This window comes from Lampris incognitus, chromosome 3 (assembly GCF_029633865.1).
Source record: "Lampris incognitus isolate fLamInc1 chromosome 3, fLamInc1.hap2, whole genome shotgun sequence".
Lineage (NCBI taxonomy): Eukaryota > Metazoa > Chordata > Actinopteri > Lampriformes > Lampridae > Lampris > Lampris incognitus.
This window is the reverse complement of record NC_079213.1, coordinates 33655953-33674382: the sequence shown is the minus strand read 5'-3', so window position 1 is coordinate 33674382 and position 18430 is coordinate 33655953. Positions and strand designations below refer to the sequence as shown.

The 18430-nt window shown below is 48.7% G+C and overlaps 1 protein-coding gene across 1 annotated transcript in view; it reads right to left on the bottom strand.

Moving 5' to 3' along the window:
• Positions 1-18430, bottom strand: part of abcc9 (ATP-binding cassette, sub-family C (CFTR/MRP), member 9) — a 157664-nt gene that overhangs the window by 115541 nt on the left and 23693 nt on the right. The window contains exons 3-10 of the mRNA XM_056275655.1: positions 16600-16721; positions 14740-14906; positions 12408-12509; positions 11524-11664; positions 10868-11059; positions 2393-2557; positions 1090-1245; positions 379-513 (exon numbers count right to left, since the gene is read on the bottom strand). Coding sequence (XP_056131630.1) covers positions 379-513; positions 1090-1245; positions 2393-2557; positions 10868-11059; positions 11524-11664; positions 12408-12509; positions 14740-14906; positions 16600-16721 — 1180 coding nt within the window. The remainder of the gene's footprint in view (positions 1-378; positions 514-1089; positions 1246-2392; positions 2558-10867; positions 11060-11523; positions 11665-12407; positions 12510-14739; positions 14907-16599; positions 16722-18430) is intronic.

The following is an 18430-nucleotide window of genomic DNA, read 5'->3' as shown; positions in this document are numbered from 1 at the left end:
GACACTGGGAGAACATGCAAACACCACACAGAGGATGACCTGAGATGACCCCCCATGCTCCCCCCAAGGTTGGACAACCCCGAGGTTTGAACCCAGGACCCTCTTGCTGTGAGGCAACAGTGCTAACCGCTGGGCCACGGTGCCACCAAATAGAGATGACTGAAAGCCTCGAAAGGAATCGAAAGTGATCGGGCTGGTTTTCTCATTCACAAGAAATAAAGCAAGCAATGTTTACGAAATCTGACCAGAACAATGGCAGTAGTGAGGTGGACAACTGCTGTGTGCATCAATTATATATTGTACCTTTAAAACCCAAACCAACTCAGCCACCGGCGTCTACAAACCATGCTATAGAGAGTGCCAGCTTACTGCACTCACCAGCGTGCTCTTCTGGGCGTCCGCCAGCTTGGTGGCTATGAGGTACTGAATTGGTGCCAGCAGAACGATCACTGAAGCCCCTACCAAAGCACTGCAGCCCAACAGATAGTACAGCAGGATTACCCCCATCACAATCTGTCAAGGAAGATATAACACACACACACACACACACACACACACACACACACACACACACACACACACACACACACACACACACACACACACACACACACATAAATCAGACACCCAAAGGAGGCAACATAAAACAGGAAACGAGAGAGAGAGAGAGAGAGAGAGAGAGAGAGAGAGAGAGAGAGAGAGAGAGAGAGAGAGAGAGAGAGAGAGAGAGAGAGAGAGACAGACAGACAGACAGACAGACAGACAGACAGACAGACAGACAGACAGACAGACAGACAGACAGACAGACAGACAGACAGTGAGAGACACCGAGAGGGGGAGAGCGACAGCGAGAGAGAGAGAGAGAGTGAGGGAGAGAGAGAGAACGAGGGAGAGAGAATGAGAGCGGGAGAGCGAGAGAGAGAGAAAGAGACAGACAGCGAGAGACAGCGAGAGGGGGAGAGCGACAGCGAGAGAAAGAGAGAGTGAGGGAGATAGAGAGAACGAGGGAGAGAGTGAGAGCGGGAGAGCGAGAGAGAGAGACAGAGCGAGGGAGAGAGAGAGTGAGGGAGGGAGAGAGAGAGATCTCACCTGTACGGGCATGGCCCAAAGGTTGGGACAGAGAAAGAGGAACCACATCAGCTGGTTGGTTTCAATGGCTACCAGGTTGTTGATCTGCCCCAGAGTCATCTCCCCCATGGACATGTTAGAGGTGGAAAGCCGGAGGATCTTGTTGTAAATCATTGCCTAGTACAATGACAAATAATGAATAGAATGAAAGAAAATCGGTTTTACTTCAGGTAATTTCCCTAATTTACATGTTTTGTATGGTCTGGCAGTAAATCCCTAAACCCTCACCTATATAGCAAATATATAGCAAGCAAACGAGATGAACGGAATATGGTGTGAATGAGAGGGAGGACAGTGGAATGGTGAGGATGCAAGGAGTGGAGGTGATGAAAGTGTATGAGTTTAAATACTTGGAGTCAACTGTCCAAAGTAACGGGGAGTGCAGAAGAGAGGTGAAGAAGAGAGTGCAGGCAGGGTGGAGTGGGTGGAGAAGAGTGTCAGCAGTGATTTGTGACAGAAGGGTACCAGCAAGAGTTAGAGGGAAGGTTTACAAGATGGTTGTGAGACCAGCTATGTTATATGGTTTGGAGACAGTGGCACTGATGAAAAGACAGGAGGTGGAGCTGGAGGTGGCAGAGTTGAAGATGATAAGATTTTCATTGGGAGTGACGAAAGAGGACAGGATTAGGAACGAGTATATTAGAGGGACAGCTCAGGTTGGACGGTTTGGAGACAAAGCAAGAGAGGCAAGATTGAGATGGTTTGGACATGTGTGGAGGAGAGATGCTGGGTATATTGGGAGAAGGATGCTGAATATGGAGCTGCCAGGCAAGAGGAGAAGAGGAAGGCCAAAGAGGAGGTTTATGGATGTGGTGAGGGAGGACATGCAGGTGGCTGGTGTGACAGAGGAAGATGCAGAGGACAGGAAGAGATGAAAACAGATGATCCGCTGTGGCGCCCCCTAACGGGAGCAGCCGAAAGTAGTAGTAGTAGTAGTAGTGGTAGTAGTAGTAGTAGTAGCAGTAGTAGTAGTAATAGTAGTAGCAGTAGAAGAAGTAGTAGTAGTAGTAGTAGTAGTAGTAGTAATAGTAGGTGTGACAAGCAACCATAACCCAGCCACTGAGGATGCACAAGCCAGTGCATTTTTAGTGCCGGTCCCAAGCCTGGATAAATGGGGAGGGTTGAGTCAGGAAGGACATCCGGGCATTGTAGCTATTCAATTATTGGCTGCAAGCAAATTTTCTAAGCAGTGTATCAGTTCTGGATCAGGATCAGTTCTGGACATGAGCAGCTTAAACTACATTTCCCACTATTGTCATCTCACCAGTAGGGCTCCCCGCAGGTTGATGCCCGTCTCAATGGTGACGTAGTAGGAGGCCTGCAGGAAGGTCCTCTGCAGGACCAAAGCCAGGAAGAGAAGGACAGCCAGGACTGAAGTGTTCTGGAGCAGCTCAGTCGACGACATGAAGTACAAATCCACATAGTGGTGCTAGGAATACACAAACACACACACACACACACAGATTTTTATTTTTTTTTGGTGTCTTTTATATGACAGTTTACAGTGGGACAGGAAGAAGAGCGGTGCAGTGGGAAAGTCCAGAATGCAAAAATAGTTCCTGAAGCAGATGCACCGTCAGAACCCTGATGTCGGAAGGACATGAAATAAAACTGTCAGCGTTCAAACATCATTTAGACGCTGCCTTCAGTTGAGGCCAAACAACATCATACTCATTGCCAAGATGTCAAAGTTCTTGTTCAGACAAGCCCTGTTTTTACTACTGTTTACTTGCTTGTTTGGTACCACTATACAATCAGACTTACAAAGGGTTTATGAATGATTAATAATTAGTTTATTAATTAGGTTGTGAACAATTTATGACTCATTAATAAGCTATTTGACACATTAGATAAAAAGGGCAACAGTGACTTGTCGCTTGCCAAATAGTGAGCCTGCACGATACCTGCTGAAGGCGACGGTTTAACATGCTGACTGATAAGAGATAAAGTCAGCTCGGAGCTAGATAGAGCCGAGATTTAACAGAATAGAGAGAGAAAAATTAACAGCAGTAACCCCCCTCCCCCTTTTATTCCCTCCCTAATTGTAGCTGGCCAATTACCCCACTCTTCCGAGCCGTCCCGGTCGCTGCTCCACCCCCTCTGCCGATCCGGGGAGGGCTGCAGACTACCACATGCCTCCTCCTCTCCTACACATGGCGAGTCACCAGCCGCTTCTTTTCACCTGACAGTCAGGAGTCTCACCAGGGGGACGTAGCACGTGGGAGGATCATGCTATTCACCCCAACCCCCAACCCCACCCTAACAGGCGCCCCCGACCAACCAGAGGAGGCACTAGTGCAGCGACCAGGACACATACCCACATCCGGCTTCCCAAACCGGAGGTAACGCAGGGATTTGAACCGGCGATGCCCGTGTTGGAAGGCAATGGAATAGACGGTGTTTGCATCTTTCTTTGTACACCAGCAGCCCTATAATATCTCTAACCCTTCATCAGGTTCATAGCTTTAAAATATGAACTACATATACAAATACAAAGACATGAAGCAGGATATGAAATGACGGGTTATGCAAGAATTAGACTCGTCTCTACAGAATTAATATAGTATGCGCAATGTGGCATATATCCACAACTGAGCTACTGAGATGTGTCCAGATGATTTGAGAAGACAGGGCCGAGTTTCCATTTGGACAGAGCCTCGGCCGTTAAGCTGGGCTGTCTTTGAAATGATGATCTGGCGGGACAGCAGGCGGCCCTGGGGTGTTACTTAACTTGATATGCCCTTTCTATTCCGGCAGCATCTCGTATGATGGATACCTTTAAGATCCCTGTCACTACCTCATCTGGTGCAGCTCTTCGTGGCAATGAGCAGATCTAGCAAAGAAATGACTTGGCTAGACACTGACAGGTAAAACACCACGACCAAGGACAGACTCCATGGACAGACTCCATGGACAGACTCCAAGGACAGACTCCACTGCACATCTCAAACATCGCAGTGACTTCAGCTGACTCATCTGACCAACACAGAAGCAGGCGCAAATGGAAGTCAACACTGGATTGGTACATCACACGGTTTTGCTCAGAGTTTCAATAACTGGTCCGGGTGGCGTAGCGGTCTATTCTATTGCCTACCAACATGGGATCACCAGTTCGAATCCCCGTGTTACCTCCGGCTTGGTCGGGCGTCCCTACAGACACAATTAGCCGTGTCTGTAGGTGGGAAGCCAGACGTGGGTATGTGTCCTGGTCGCTGCACTAGCGCCTCCTCTGGTCGGTCGGGGCGCCTTTTGGGGGGGGGGGGATAGCGTGATCCTCCTACGTGCTACGTCCCCCTGGTGAAACTCCTCACTGTCAGGTGAAAAGGAGCGGCTGGCGACTCCACATGTATGGGAGGAGGCCTGTGGTAGTCTGCAGCCCTCCCCGGATCGGCAGAGGGGGTGGAGCAGCGACCGGGATGGCTCGGAAGAGTGGGGTAATTGGTCAACTACAGTTGGGGGGGGGGGGGGGTTCAATAACTGTTGTTGTGATAAAGATATTTTTTGATGTAGAAAATTATCACAGCGATTCATTTGAAAGCACAAGCGGCAAGTCTCTTTACTTCAGATTTTGAGAGGTACATTTCATTTTGGTTTTATGCAGCTAAGGTCCCAAGGGTACGACTCCCCATTCACTTTTAGGGGACAGTAAACAAAGGAAATCCACTTTATAGATGTGACAGATAAGGAAGACGCGGTTTTGAACATCACGGAAGGTTGAATCAGTTCAACTGGACACAACGGTTAGAGAAACGTTTCATCACTCATCTAAGTGACCTCTTCAGCCTCAGCTGACGGCAGGTATCCCCACCCTCATCCCCACCCAGTACAGAGTTATACACAAGGTTTTGAACAGATCCCTGCAAAAGCAGCACCGAAAAGCGTCAGTGTGCACACAGAAAAAGCAGAACCTGAATAGGTAGTAGTGACAGCAAGCTCAAACATGATTCTCAACCTGCATTTGACCCCTGACCTTACACTGTCCAACCTCAGATACCTATAGGCTGGATATCTGAAGACGTAGGTGACACTCGTATGCAAGTAATTACTGATTTCATCATACTATCCTCCTAGCCTCAGCAGTACAATCTTGATTCCATTAACAGTATATATATATTTCGATCCCCCCCCTCCCATTTTCTCCCCTATTGTACTTTGCCAATTGCCCCACTCTTCCGAGCCATCCAGGTCACTGCTCCACCCCCCGCTCCCCTCTGCCAATCCGGGGAGGGCTGCAGACTACCACATGTGGAGTCGCCAGCCACTTCTTTTCACCTGACTGTGAGGAGTTTCGCCAGCGGGACATAGAGCGTGGGAGGATCACGCTATTCCCCCCAGTTCCCTCTCCCCCCTGAACATGCGCCCCAACCGACCAGAGGAGGCGCTAGTGCCAGATTCAAGTTTGATGACTTTAGACTTGACTTGACAACGCTGAAAAAGACCTAACCCTAAACCCAGGTCCTAACCCTAAACCCAGGTCCTAACCCTAAACCCAAGTCCTAACCGTTAAACCAAAGTCCTAACCCTAAACCCGTCCCTTAAATAAGTGACAGCAAGACAAGATGTCCTCATTTTGGAAAAATGTCCTCACTCAGATGGTTACAATTTCAAAGTGGTCCTCACAAAAATAGCCATACAAGAGCACACACTCACACAGACACAGACACAGACACAAACACACACACACACACCCGGCAGGATATCAGAAAGCCTGGCTGATGTTCTGCAGGCCGTCTCTAAATGTTAAGCCGTGGGTGAGAGAAAGTGGGCGCGAGCTGAGGAATTTTCCATGCCACTTAGAAATGCACGCCTGTCCCGCGCCTGGTCTCTGCTCTGTGCCTGGTCTCTGCTCTGTATCTGCTGCCGCCCGGGCCAGTCACTTCATCCGGCTGGCACGGACTCCACACCGGCTCGACTCTCAAGATTGATTTCTGTGCAACATAGTCCAGCACCCTCCACAACTAAATAGACGGACGATAAATATCAGTGAGAAAGTACCCGATATCCCTTCTTCGGTCTCACACTTCCTTTCTTTGCAGTGTACTACGTCTTCCCAGCATCCTCGCATCAGTTGAAGTTCACTAACAGCCGCCAGTAGAGCGGCAGCTTTCATCTTGCTAATTAGATGTCACCGGCTGCCAGCTTGCTTTCCGCACACCGTCGATCACCCTGCACATGTTCCCGTCCGCAGGCGCCACGTCCCACCGCCGTAAGCCAGGTTTCTGTTCCCACCGTTCACACGTTCACCTTTACTTGTTTGGAGACTATAAGGTTGTCAAATTTAAACTTTCCGTTTCCGGTGTGGGAAGATGGCGGCGCGAATTCATGTTCGCAGCAGCCTCACCCAGTACTGTCCATGCAGCAGCTTTGTCCACGTCTGCGTCTAAGTTTGTGTCTTCGTTTGATGGCTGGGAGAGCTGGCTCTGGATCGGCTGGGGGAGCCTGGTCTGCTGCGTCCTGTGGGTCCAGGGACCACGGCCCTGCCTGGAGCCCGAAGAGGAAACAGGTCTGAGAGGACACAGAAGCGGGGTAGGCTAAGCTAACTGCTAGCCCATGCAGACCGGCAGTTCCGATAACACCGAGGGCGGTCTGGCGGCGGCCTCGCCTGGCGTTGACTTGTTTTTGGTGTCGTTATGTGGCGTGTGGGGAGGTCTGTCGAAGGTGTGTGGCTGGGAGAGCTTGGTCTGCTGCGTCCAGTGGGCCTTGGGACCACGGCCCTGACCGGAGCTGTGCCCGGGGAGGAAACACCGAGGGCAGTCTGACAGTACGCACAAGCGGGGCAGGCTAAGCTAACTGCTAGCCCATGCAGTTCCGACAGTCATCCAGGCTGATGTTCGTTCTCCTGGACAGTGATTTTTTTTGTTGATATGTTGGATATATGTGTTTTTGTAGTTTTTGTAGTTTGGATATGTGTTGTTGTCTTTGTGTTGCACTGCTGTGGGCTGGAGGAAACGACAAATACATGTTCGTGCTTCCTCAGTGCAACACAACAAAACACCTCAGCAATGCATTAGCAGTATGTAAGCACACAGCATGCTTCGTGGCACTAAGTCGCAATTAAATACCAACTTTAAGGAAACACCAGCTGTAGCACATTGTGCTTATAATGGCCATGAGATGAACAAGCCTCACCGGAAGTGGGACTTCTCCTCCACGGAACGGGAGTACGTTGCGGCGAAATAAAAGACGTGATGGATGACCGCTGTCATGGTAAGAAAGAGTTATTCTGTTTCTCCTTCTCTTCTCCATCTTATACCATAGTTGGCCTAGTAGCGCACTGGTGCAGAAGGGCAGAGCGGTTACAGCTAGCTCACAGCACCGAAACCCATCCACTCGTGCAGACATTTGTGTGTTTAAACATTTACCGTTTGAGTGGTTTAACCGCGACTGTAATTAACAAAAAGAGAAAGCGTGAGACACACAAAGTATGTGCACGTGTGTGTGGCTTCTCGTCAAAGTGTTTAAACTACTCTGTGTCTGACATGTGAAAATGTCTCCAATCTAATGGTGAGATAATGGCATTGACAAGACACACACACACACACACACACACACACACACACACACACACACACACACACATACACACACACACGGTGTTGACATGATAGCTAGGACCATCCCACTGTCAGGGGCCCAATGCCTCAGTGAAATCACGGTGTTAGTGACTCATCCACTGGTGAGTCGGACCACCCAGCATCACTTTGACAGTAGACACAATGTGTGTGTGTGTCTATGTGTGTGTGTGTGTGTGTGTGTGTGTGTGTGTGTGTGTGTGTGGGCATGTGTTCGTGTGTATACGACAGAGATCAAGCTGTCCATCCATTATCCAAACCACTTATCCTGCTCTCAGGGTTGCTGGAGCCCATCCCAGCAGTCATTGGGCGGCAGGTGGGGAGACACTCTGGACAGGCCGCCAGGCCATCACAAGGCCCACACACACACACACACACACACACACACACACACACACACACACACACACAGGGACAATTTAGTACGGCCGGTTCACCTGACCTACATGTCTTTGGACTGTGGGAGGAAACCGGAGCCCCCGGAGGAAACCCACGCAGACACGGGGAGAACATGCAAACTGCACGCAGAGGACGACCCCCAAGGTTGGATTACCCTGGAGCTCGAACCCCGGACCTTTTTGCTGTGAGACGACCGCGCTAACCACTGTGCCACCATGCCGCCTAGATCAAAATGTCATAGATTGGACTCGTGCTTTCTGTCAGTAATGTCACAATACTCCATGAAGACTACGTCAAGCTACGCTGCTCGCATGCAGATTAACATGTGCACGTTTGAGCTGTCACTATTCACAGCCTACCTCGTCAGTGTGCCTTTGCTTGTGCACGACTTTACTCAAAACCTTGACTTCTTCACTCCCTCCGTTAGTATGCTGACTTTTTCCTCGTTTCGTGTCTCTACAATATATTTTTTGATTTTTCATTTTGATTTTCAGATACTTTATTAATCCCTATGGGGAAATTCCTCTCTGCATTTAACCCATCCTAGCTGCGTAGCTAGGAGCAGTGGGCAGCCGCCGTGCAGCACCTCCAGTTCTTCTGGCCCCGCCTCGGTCAGGGGCACAGACCCTAGCATGCATGTCTTTTATTGGTGGAGGAGACCGGAGCACTTGGAGAAAACCCACCGCAGGCACGGGGAGAACATGCAAACTCCACACAGAGGACCACCTGGGATGACCCCAAGGACCTTCTTGCTGTGAAGCGACGGCGCTAACCACTGCACCACCGTGCCGCCTCATATGGATGGACTGAATGGGACGACAAGGAGCTCAGTCTTAGATAGATTAAACTGAAGGTGGCGTGCCTTCATCCAAGCAGAGATATCAGCAAGGCATGACGATATCCGTGCACAGACTGTGAGGTCATCTGGCGGGAGTGATAGGAAGAGCTGGGTGTCGTCAGCATAGCGATGGTATGAGAATGCATGGGAGCGGATGATTGCACCACATTCAAAAACATGAAATGATTTGGGCTACTCCATGTTTTTTTTTTTCTTAAAACAAAACACTTACATTTTTTTTTTTACAAATCAAAATTAGGATGTGTATGTTAGTGACTTTCGTGTGGATATTAGGATAATACGCAACACAGTAGTTGCTGTCATTTAACAAAAAGGTCACTTCCATTTTCAGTTACCTGCTTGCAAATTTGAACCAACACTTGTTGAACCCACGTTCTTGTGTCACACTAATTTAATATTCACAAATAACACATTTTAGTGCATGTTACAACCTAATGATTAAATGCTTATGGTATGTGGAAATTATGGCGTTTGACAAAAAAAAAAAAAAAACACAGACACACAACTGGGTGGAATTTGTCCTTGACCGGATGGTTTTGCACATTAGTGTTTGGCTAAGTGCTCAGTATATAAACATTCTCTGGTGCCTCTGCTTCATAGCTGCGTCAGAAGCAGCAGACTGACCGGAGGTACAACCACATTACCCACCTTCACACAGAACGGAAAGAACGCAAGTTACCTCAAGCAGGATGGCAGGGATGAAGGCTCTGCCTAGCATCACTCAATGATGGCACAGGTCAAAGTTCAAACCTCTGACCACCATAAGTGTTGGCAATGTTCAGAAGAGGCAAATTGGTGCTGCACCCTCTAAAACAGTTAATTTACATGGCTGATTTTCTCAGCCATTTCTCATGTGGTTTTCTCAGCACAGCTGGATAGCGACCTTTGTTATGCCGCTGTATCGTCTGTAAGGGTGGGGATACCTGCCATCAGCTGAAACTGATGAAGTCACTTAGATGAGTGATGAAACGTTTCTCCCACTAAACTTTGTGTCCAGATGAACTGATTCACCTTTCTGGTATTTCTACAACTGGGTTACTGAGCACGCATGAAGACGTTCTTTCTTTGTCGCTCATAATTTCCGTCTTAAATAACCAGATATGCACAAGTTTGACCCTCCACAGGCACACAGACAGTAGGAGTCCCTGCTTCTCCTCCAAACTAAACATGGTTTAAACTAGTCAGCAGAATAACATGGACAGATAGTGTCATAGATTGAAGTACAACTGTTGTGTTACTTTGTTGTGAACACGACAACACGGTATCTTTGTCTTAAGTGTGTAATTGGATGTAGGTCCTGTATTGACGACACCATTTCAACTGAGTAGCTAACGTTTTGCATCATATCCTGGTGGTTGTAAATTGAAAAATAGATGTTTTTGCAGCAGTTCAACGGAGCTAAAGTTAGCTTGTCTGGATCATGTTTTTAGCTAACCGACAACCCAGAGAAGCATGCTGACACATCAGAAACACTTGTTTGAGCAGGTTCAAGTCGATAGAGGTGCCTTACTTGTAGCTCTGCCGTTGGTGTTTCTGTGAAATCCTACCTGAATGAGACCACATGGGTTAACCACCAAGTGATAGAATAGGAGGGAGAGACTAAGAGAGAACAGTGGTGGGTTCACAGAAAACATATAATTTCCTCACTAATGAGGATTATAATGTTAATGGGAAAATAACACAAAAACTTATAACAGCATATATTTTGAGATAGACATTTCTCGAGGGGTTGTACCCTCCCCGAATCTACACAGATGGTACAGCTAACCCCGAGACTAAACGTCGGTTTGTGAGTGAGTGAATGAGTTAGAAGCAAGGACCATGAAGTGCTTCACATCTGAAAATAAACGTTAAAAGATTTTGATAACAAACAGGTAAACAACACACACAAACACACAGCTGGACTCACATCGACTTTGTCAGGCTTGGCGGCGTCGCTTTTGGTATCCAGGTGTTTGACTATGCCGGAGATGCAGAGCGGCCCGGCAAAGCCCAGCAGGTCAGCCAGGTAGCGGAAGGTGCTGCTGAGAAGGATTGGGCGGCCGAACGCTCGGTACATGGAGCGCCACATGGAGGGGGCTCGATCTGGGTCCTCCGGCGTCTACATGTGGATGTGGGGTTAAGAATGGAGGGACCGAGAAGGGAAAGGCAAAGTCAATGACCACTAAAATGCATGGTTAGGTCTGGGCCCTGGCCACAGCACAGATCCTCAGACCGGACCACTCCAACTGTCCCACGGACGAGACTCGGGTCTACAGGAGGCTGTCTCGGCCACCGTGCCACCCCATCTGATCATTATCTCATGTTCGCACTCTTCAAGCTGTGAACCAGAAGCCAGAAATTGTACCTTTTTTTTTTTGCAAGTGATGAAGTAACTTTATATCTTTGTGTGTAATTATTCACCTAAAACCTGCCCTGAAACGAGCTTGACGGTTCATAGAGAAACTTCGGCATACGCTGTCTGATGTTTGTCAGTGTGTTTCGTTGAACTTCGTTCCCAGGGACTAAATTGGTCTAGAGTGAAAAAAAAGGTTTTTGTCTACCCCAGAACCTCCATCTACTGACCCTCTGCTCCTCATATGCGTCTTTAAGGCGGAGGTAGTTGGTGAGGGCTCTCATGGCAATAGGCAGTTTGCCAATCTTCTTCAGCTCTATTGGCCTCTGGTGGGCTCCGATGATGAGGGGATTCATCCACCAGTATGTAGCCTGACAGAGAGAGAGGCACAAGTCAGATGCATTTCTGTCTAAAACCCAGTCCCTGTTACCTGGAGAGTTGGCGTACATCACTTTTCCATGGCCAGTACTGATCATCGTGTATCTGCTGATACCAAATAGTGATATGATCTAAAATATTTACACATTTGGAAAACATCACTTTGTTTTTCATTCAAGAGAGCGACAATTCTTTAATCTCAAGCTAGTTATTTATGGTTCTGAGAAGAAGATTTTAGCACATCTAAGATCATCAACGACCTACTCCAGCCTGGTTCATCCATCCATTATCCGAACCGCTTATCCTGCTCTCAGGTTCGCGGGGATGCTGGAGCCTATCCCAGCAGCCACTGGGCGGTAGGCAGGGAGAATCAGAATCAGAAATATTTTATTAATCCCCAAGGGAGAATTGGATACCCTGACACCCTGACACCCTGGACAGGCCGCCAGTCCATCACAGGTCCAACACACTCACACCTAGGGACAATTTAGTACGGCCGATTCACCTGACCTGTCTTTGGACTATGGGAGGAAACCGGAGCACCCGGAGGAAACCCATACAGACACGGGCAGAACATGCAAACTCCACACAGAGGACGACCTGGGACGACCCCCCAAGTTTGGACTACCCCGGGGCTCGAACCCAGGACCTTTTTGCTGTGAGGCGACCGCACTAACCACTGTGCCACTGTGCCGCCATGTGTGTGTGCGTGAGTGCGTGTGTATGTGAACTGCACCTTGGACAGCAGATTGACAAATGGCTGCAGGAATCGAACCCCTAAATCCTGGAGATCCTCTGGTGGCTTTACTTTTTGGGGATTGGCAAAGAACACATACTTCTACATGGAGACAAGTGGACAAAAAGGAAAGTAAGGAAGCTAGACAGATGTTACAGACACAGAATGAATGAATGCAAGTTGAAGAAGGGAAACATCTGCCTGAAGAGAGTGAATACTTTGTTGGCCCACCACCTACCCTTGGCTTATAGGCACTGGAGAACACAAATCAGACCGTAACCAAGGCAGACAGATCTAACTAAGATCAAATATCATTACCTTCAAATACGCTAACAAGGTCAAAATGATAAGATTAATGGTCCATTATCAAAATTCATATCCCCCCCAGGAAATGATCGAATCAGAGGGTTGGAAAATGCTGTATCATCTTGAGCTGGAAACTCACACATCCAGCTTGGAGAATCATACTCTTTATTTTGATCCATGCCTCATAAGCGTGACGACATTGAATTAACAAAAACATTACGGCGCATCCGTGGAATCAGCCCTCCAGTTGCGTGTTTCTAATGTGAGGTGTGATTTAAGCTGTTTGCACTATTAAGCTCGGGTTAAAAATAAACCAGGGGCCAGACGCCAACAATGACATGTCAGCTGCCGGCTTATGCAACCAGTTTCCAAGTCGTCCTGAACACAGCTCATCACCAGACATCCTAAAACGATGCTGAGACAGAGTGTACCGAGTCCTTGGCTCAGGACTACAAGCTTAAGTCTGTTTTTTTTTAAGTCATCTCCTGACTTTGTAGATGTGGAACTCTATAACACAACAGGAAATGGAAACGATAGGTGCCATTTGGGGACAAGTCAAGTTCCTCTGTGATGGCTGAATAACGAAGGCATTTTTGTCTCGCCCTTCATTATCAGGTCAACATTGACCCATCATGTTCAGAGCAACACATACAGAAGACTTAAAAAAATGTTTAAAACATTCCCTACCAACACGGGGATCGCCGGTTCAAATCCCCGTGTTACCTCCGACTTAGTCGGCCATCCCTACAGACACAATTGGCCGTGTCTGCGGGTGGGAAGCCGGATGTGTGTATGTGTCCTGGTCGCTGCACTAGCACCTCTTCTGGTCGGTCAGGGCGCCTGTACGGGGGGAAGGGAAACTGGGGGGAATAGCGTGATCCTCCCATGTGCTACGTCCCCCTGGCGAAACTCCTCACTGTCAGGTGAAAAGAAGCAGCTGGCGACTCCACATGTATGGGAGGAGGCATGTGGTAGTCTGCAGCCCTCCCCGGATCGGCAGAGGGGGTGGAGCAGCGACCGGGACGGCTCAGAAGAGTGGGGTAATCGGCCAAGTACAATTGGGGAGACAAAGGGAGAAAAAAATCCAAAAATAAAAACAATCAAAATTCAAGTTAAAATACCTGCAACTTACAAGTTGGACATACATGTCGCATCGTAGTCCGACCTCGACCTGGCTAGCTGCCCCCTGAATTCGCCACATGGGTGTCAGAAGTCTGTGGGTGTTCTCATTCATCCAGGTCATGGTTATCCAAAGGAGTTGAATCAAGTGCAACTGGACTTGGTATATATCCGTGAAGACGTTTCGCCTCTCATCCAAGAGGCTTCCTCAGTTCGTAGCTTTCTGACTAGACCAAGCTAGTGTCAGGGTGGGTGTCAGAAGTGGGATGGTGAGACCATGAGGCCATCAGAGGCGCGTGCGCTCAGAGGCATGAGGGAGCTGGTATGCTACTTCCCGAAGGAGGGGGGTAGTATAACGACCACAGGTGACTAGACTCGCTAGACCTAGTCAACTTTTAAGTGCAGTCGCCCGTGGTCCGGGATACCCGGGTTCAATTCCTAGCTGTGGCGGCTGGCTGGCTGCCCCCAGAATCCGCTACATTGGTGCCTGCCAGCTGCCTCCCTGGCAGCCTGGAGCTCTACCACTGTATCAGCTGGTATTTCAGTGTTTCCTTTGTGTATTTATTTTTCCATTACTTCTGTACTTGTGTTGTTTTCTATACACATTTGCTTTGGCATTTTGCAGCACGTTTCTGCTCTTAAAGCATGTTCCTATTGTAGTTTTCATTTTGATATTTGCAGGATTCTGTAGCCAGAGCTTGTTTCCGTGAACGTTTGTGCTTTCACTCTGACCCCATGGGGTGAGTGACTCCATGGGGTCAGTGAATATTTAACACTTGTAATTCAATATCAATGACTGAATGAACGAGGATGAGAAAAACAGAAATCTCTTCAACAATCTCTTCAATCAGAGACATGCGGACGGTGAATGAGGAGGCAGGAAGTTAAACAGGAAGCAGAAACTCACCCTGACCCTGATGACGTTGATCTCCACAGCCATCAGCAGTCCATACAGAACCACTAGCAAGGCCGTGATACAGAACCGCAGCTGCTGCGGTCCAATGCTGTGCTGGGCAAACTTCCACAACTTGATGGATTTAGTGATGAAGGCCAACACCCAGTAGATGAACAAGGCTGCATGAAAAGAGAGGTCAGGTAAGTCTGTTGCCCTCCCCTCTCTAAAGGGCTAGTTTTAAGTGTGCATACATAACATACCCGCCGCAGTGAAAGAAGAGCTCAGCCATCCAGTTGTAGGTGGCCTAGAGAAACTTAAGCTGTAACCAAACTTTATGGGTGTTTTCTTGGGGGCAACTGACATCATAATAATGTCATCTATTTCAAAGATGTTTAAGTTTGAGGGTGCCAGGGTGGTGTGGTGGTCTATTCCATTGCCTAGCAACATGGGGATCACCGGTTCGAGTGCCTGTGTTACCTCCGGCTTGGTCGGGCGTCCCTACAGACACAATTAACAGTGTCTGTGGGTGGGAAGCCGGATGTGGGTATGTGTCCTGGTCGCTGCACTAGCGCCTCCTCTGGTCGGTCGGGGCGCCTGTTTGAGGGGGAGGGGGAACTGGGGGGATAGCGTGATCTTTCCACGTGCTATGTCCCACTGACGAAACTCCTCACTGTCAGGTGAAAAGAAGTGGCTGGCGACTCCACATGTATGGGAGGAGGCATGTGGTAGTCGGCAGCCCTCCCCAGATTGGCAGAGGGGGTGGAGCAGCGACCGGGACGGCTTGGAAAAGTAGGGTAATTGGACAACTACATCCATCCACTCCATCCATTATCCAAGCCGCGTATTCCAACCGGGGTTGCGAGATGCTGGAGCCCATCCCAGCAGTCATTGGGCGGCAGGCGGGAAGACAGGCCGCCAGGCCATCACACACACACACACACACACACACACACACACACACACACACACACACACACACACACACACACACACACACACACACACACAGACACACAGGGACAGGGACAATTTAGTACGGCTGATTCACCTGACTTACATGTCTTTGGACTGTGGGAGGAAACCAGAGCCCCCGGAGGAAACCCACGCAGACACAGGGAGAACATGCAAACTCCACACAGGGGACAACCCGGGATGACCCACCAAGGTTGGACTACCCCGGGGCTCGAACCCAGGACCTTCTTGCTGTGAGGTGACTGTGCTAACCACTGCGCCACCGTGCCAAGTACAATTGGGGTGAATGGGGGGGGGGTCCAAAAAACAAAGTATGTTTAGGTTTTTGTTTTTTGTTTTTTCTTCATTTCTAACTGCAGTATTATGACATTATATTGCAGTCATGTACTGGTAAATAATTTGTTTTTTCTTTGTGTTTAATTTGTGGACCATGTGTGGACTTTATGGACCATTACCTTCCCCTTTAGATAGGCTCCAATTTCCTACTTTGACACAATGCATCTTATAAGACAAGATTCACTGTTTGTTTAAACTCTGTCCAAAAACACCACAGTGATGCTTTATGATAGAAGAGCTCAGACTCATCAGCTTCTAGTAGCTACGGTAGTTAACTTTCTTCTGATTCTGAGTAACGCAAACTGGTGTGAATTATCTTGAACAGAAAAGCTGCCTGACACCTTGAGTGGGCTTTCTTATTCACCAAGTGATGGAGAGAGAGAAGAACCTACACCATGCTCATTTGGTGAAGCGGGGTGGAGATCTTAAAGCATAACTTTTGCACTGCAAATTCATCGACCTCCACAAGAAGCTAGAGATATCAGCATATTTAGAATAGGAACTCTTACACAGAGACTTGGATCATCTGAACTAGTTATCTGGTAACCCTTCGTTGACTCTTACCGAGCAGTAACTTGGGGAAGTTGGACGTCTCGATGTTGTGGTAGTAAACCACTGACGTGGTGGCTGCTATGAAGCCCATGAAGGCTGGCATGAAGAGGTGGAGGTGGTTGGTCTGCATCATGCTAAAGAAAGACAGCCACGGCAGGAGTGGGAGGAGAGAGAGGGAGGGAGGAGAGAGAGGGAGGGAGGAGAGAGAGGGAGGGAGGAGGGAGAGAGAGAGAGATGGAGGGGGGAGGGAGGAGAGAAATAGAGAGGGAGGGAGGGAGAGATCAGATGTCAAGGAGAGCATCGATTTATGACAGTCCAACTTTTCCAGTGATGGAGATTAAGAAGGGTGTCAGGGATTTGGATGAGCAGCATTCTACTCGTTGGAGCAACACAACATCACAGTTGTATTCCATTTCCGTGAGACAAATGATGAACATCTAAATCTCAACAATGTCTAAAATAAATCATGAAAAATAGATTTTGACGTGCGTGTAATTGCCACGGGGGACACGTCCCCCGCAATGCACGTGAGAGGGAAATTTCACCCCGCCAAAAATTGCCATCCATTGGTACAGGTTCAAAGTTCTGTACTATGTCAGTTAATTTTCTGTGCATAAATACACTCGATCGGTTGGAGGCATCATTGAGTCTAAGTGTACCTAGACGCATACCACAAAAGAAACAAATGAAGAAGACGCGTGTGCGTATGTGCACACACACCTTCCTGTAAAAAGAGGCAAAGAGACAGGAAGCGCACCAACACTTTGTATTACTCAAATGACACTCGCATTACAGTATGTTTGGCAGCATGTCGCGTGTTGTATTGAAGTTCATTATTTCAGAGGAGTCCCGGGTGAGACACAGAAGTTGTAGAGGCGTCCGGGTAGCGTAGCGGTCTATTCCGTTGCCCACCAACACGGGGATCGCCAGATCGAATCCCCGTGTTACCTCTGACTTGGTCGGGCGTCCATACAGACGCAATTGGCCGTGTCTGCTGGTGGGAAACCGGATGTGGGTATGTGTCCTGGTCGCTGCACTAGCGCCTCCTCTGGTCGGTCGGGGCGCTTGTTCGGGGGGGAGGGGGAACTGGGGGGATAGCGTGATCCTCCCACGTGCTTCGTCCCCCTGGTGAAACTCCTCACTGTCAGGTGAAAAGAAGCGGCTGGCGACTCCACATGTATCGGAGGAGGCATGTGGTAGTCTGCAGCCCTCCCCGAATCAGCGGGGGGGAAGCTGCGACGGCTCGGAAGAGTGGGGTAATTGGCCAAGTTCAATTGGGGAGAAAAGGGGGCAAAAAATTCCCCCCCTCCCCCCAAAAAAGGTTTGTAGAACTTGGCTAGCAGTCGGATGTCCTGCCGTTTCTGTCTCTGGGTTACCCGCTTCATTACAACTAACTCTGGTGACTTCCGGTTATGCGATGTAGGTAGCGGACGTACGGCTGAGGGCTCCCAGTCTACTTTTTGACAAAACTTGTTTTACCTAGCTTTTCCTTTGAGGCTTTGACAACTAAGACCTCGTAAGACTTACTTTAGCGATATCTTGCGAAATGAGCCACTGTAAACGCGCCAAACCAGCAAACGGCGTCGACAAAACTCCAGTTAATGCTAACCGTGCATATCCTAACGTTTCCAAGAACGCAGCCGAGAAGCTAGCAGCGTTTGCTAACAACCCTTCGACAACGACAGAAACCGCAGACACCACAGCTGATATACTAATTTCCATGGATCAACTGTCTGCAGAATTCGAAAAGCAGAGGAGGCCACTTACGGATGATGTTTCTTCCCTGATCCAAGAGTCCACTAAACCCCTGCAAGCCTCACTGGACTCCTTGCGGGCGACAGTG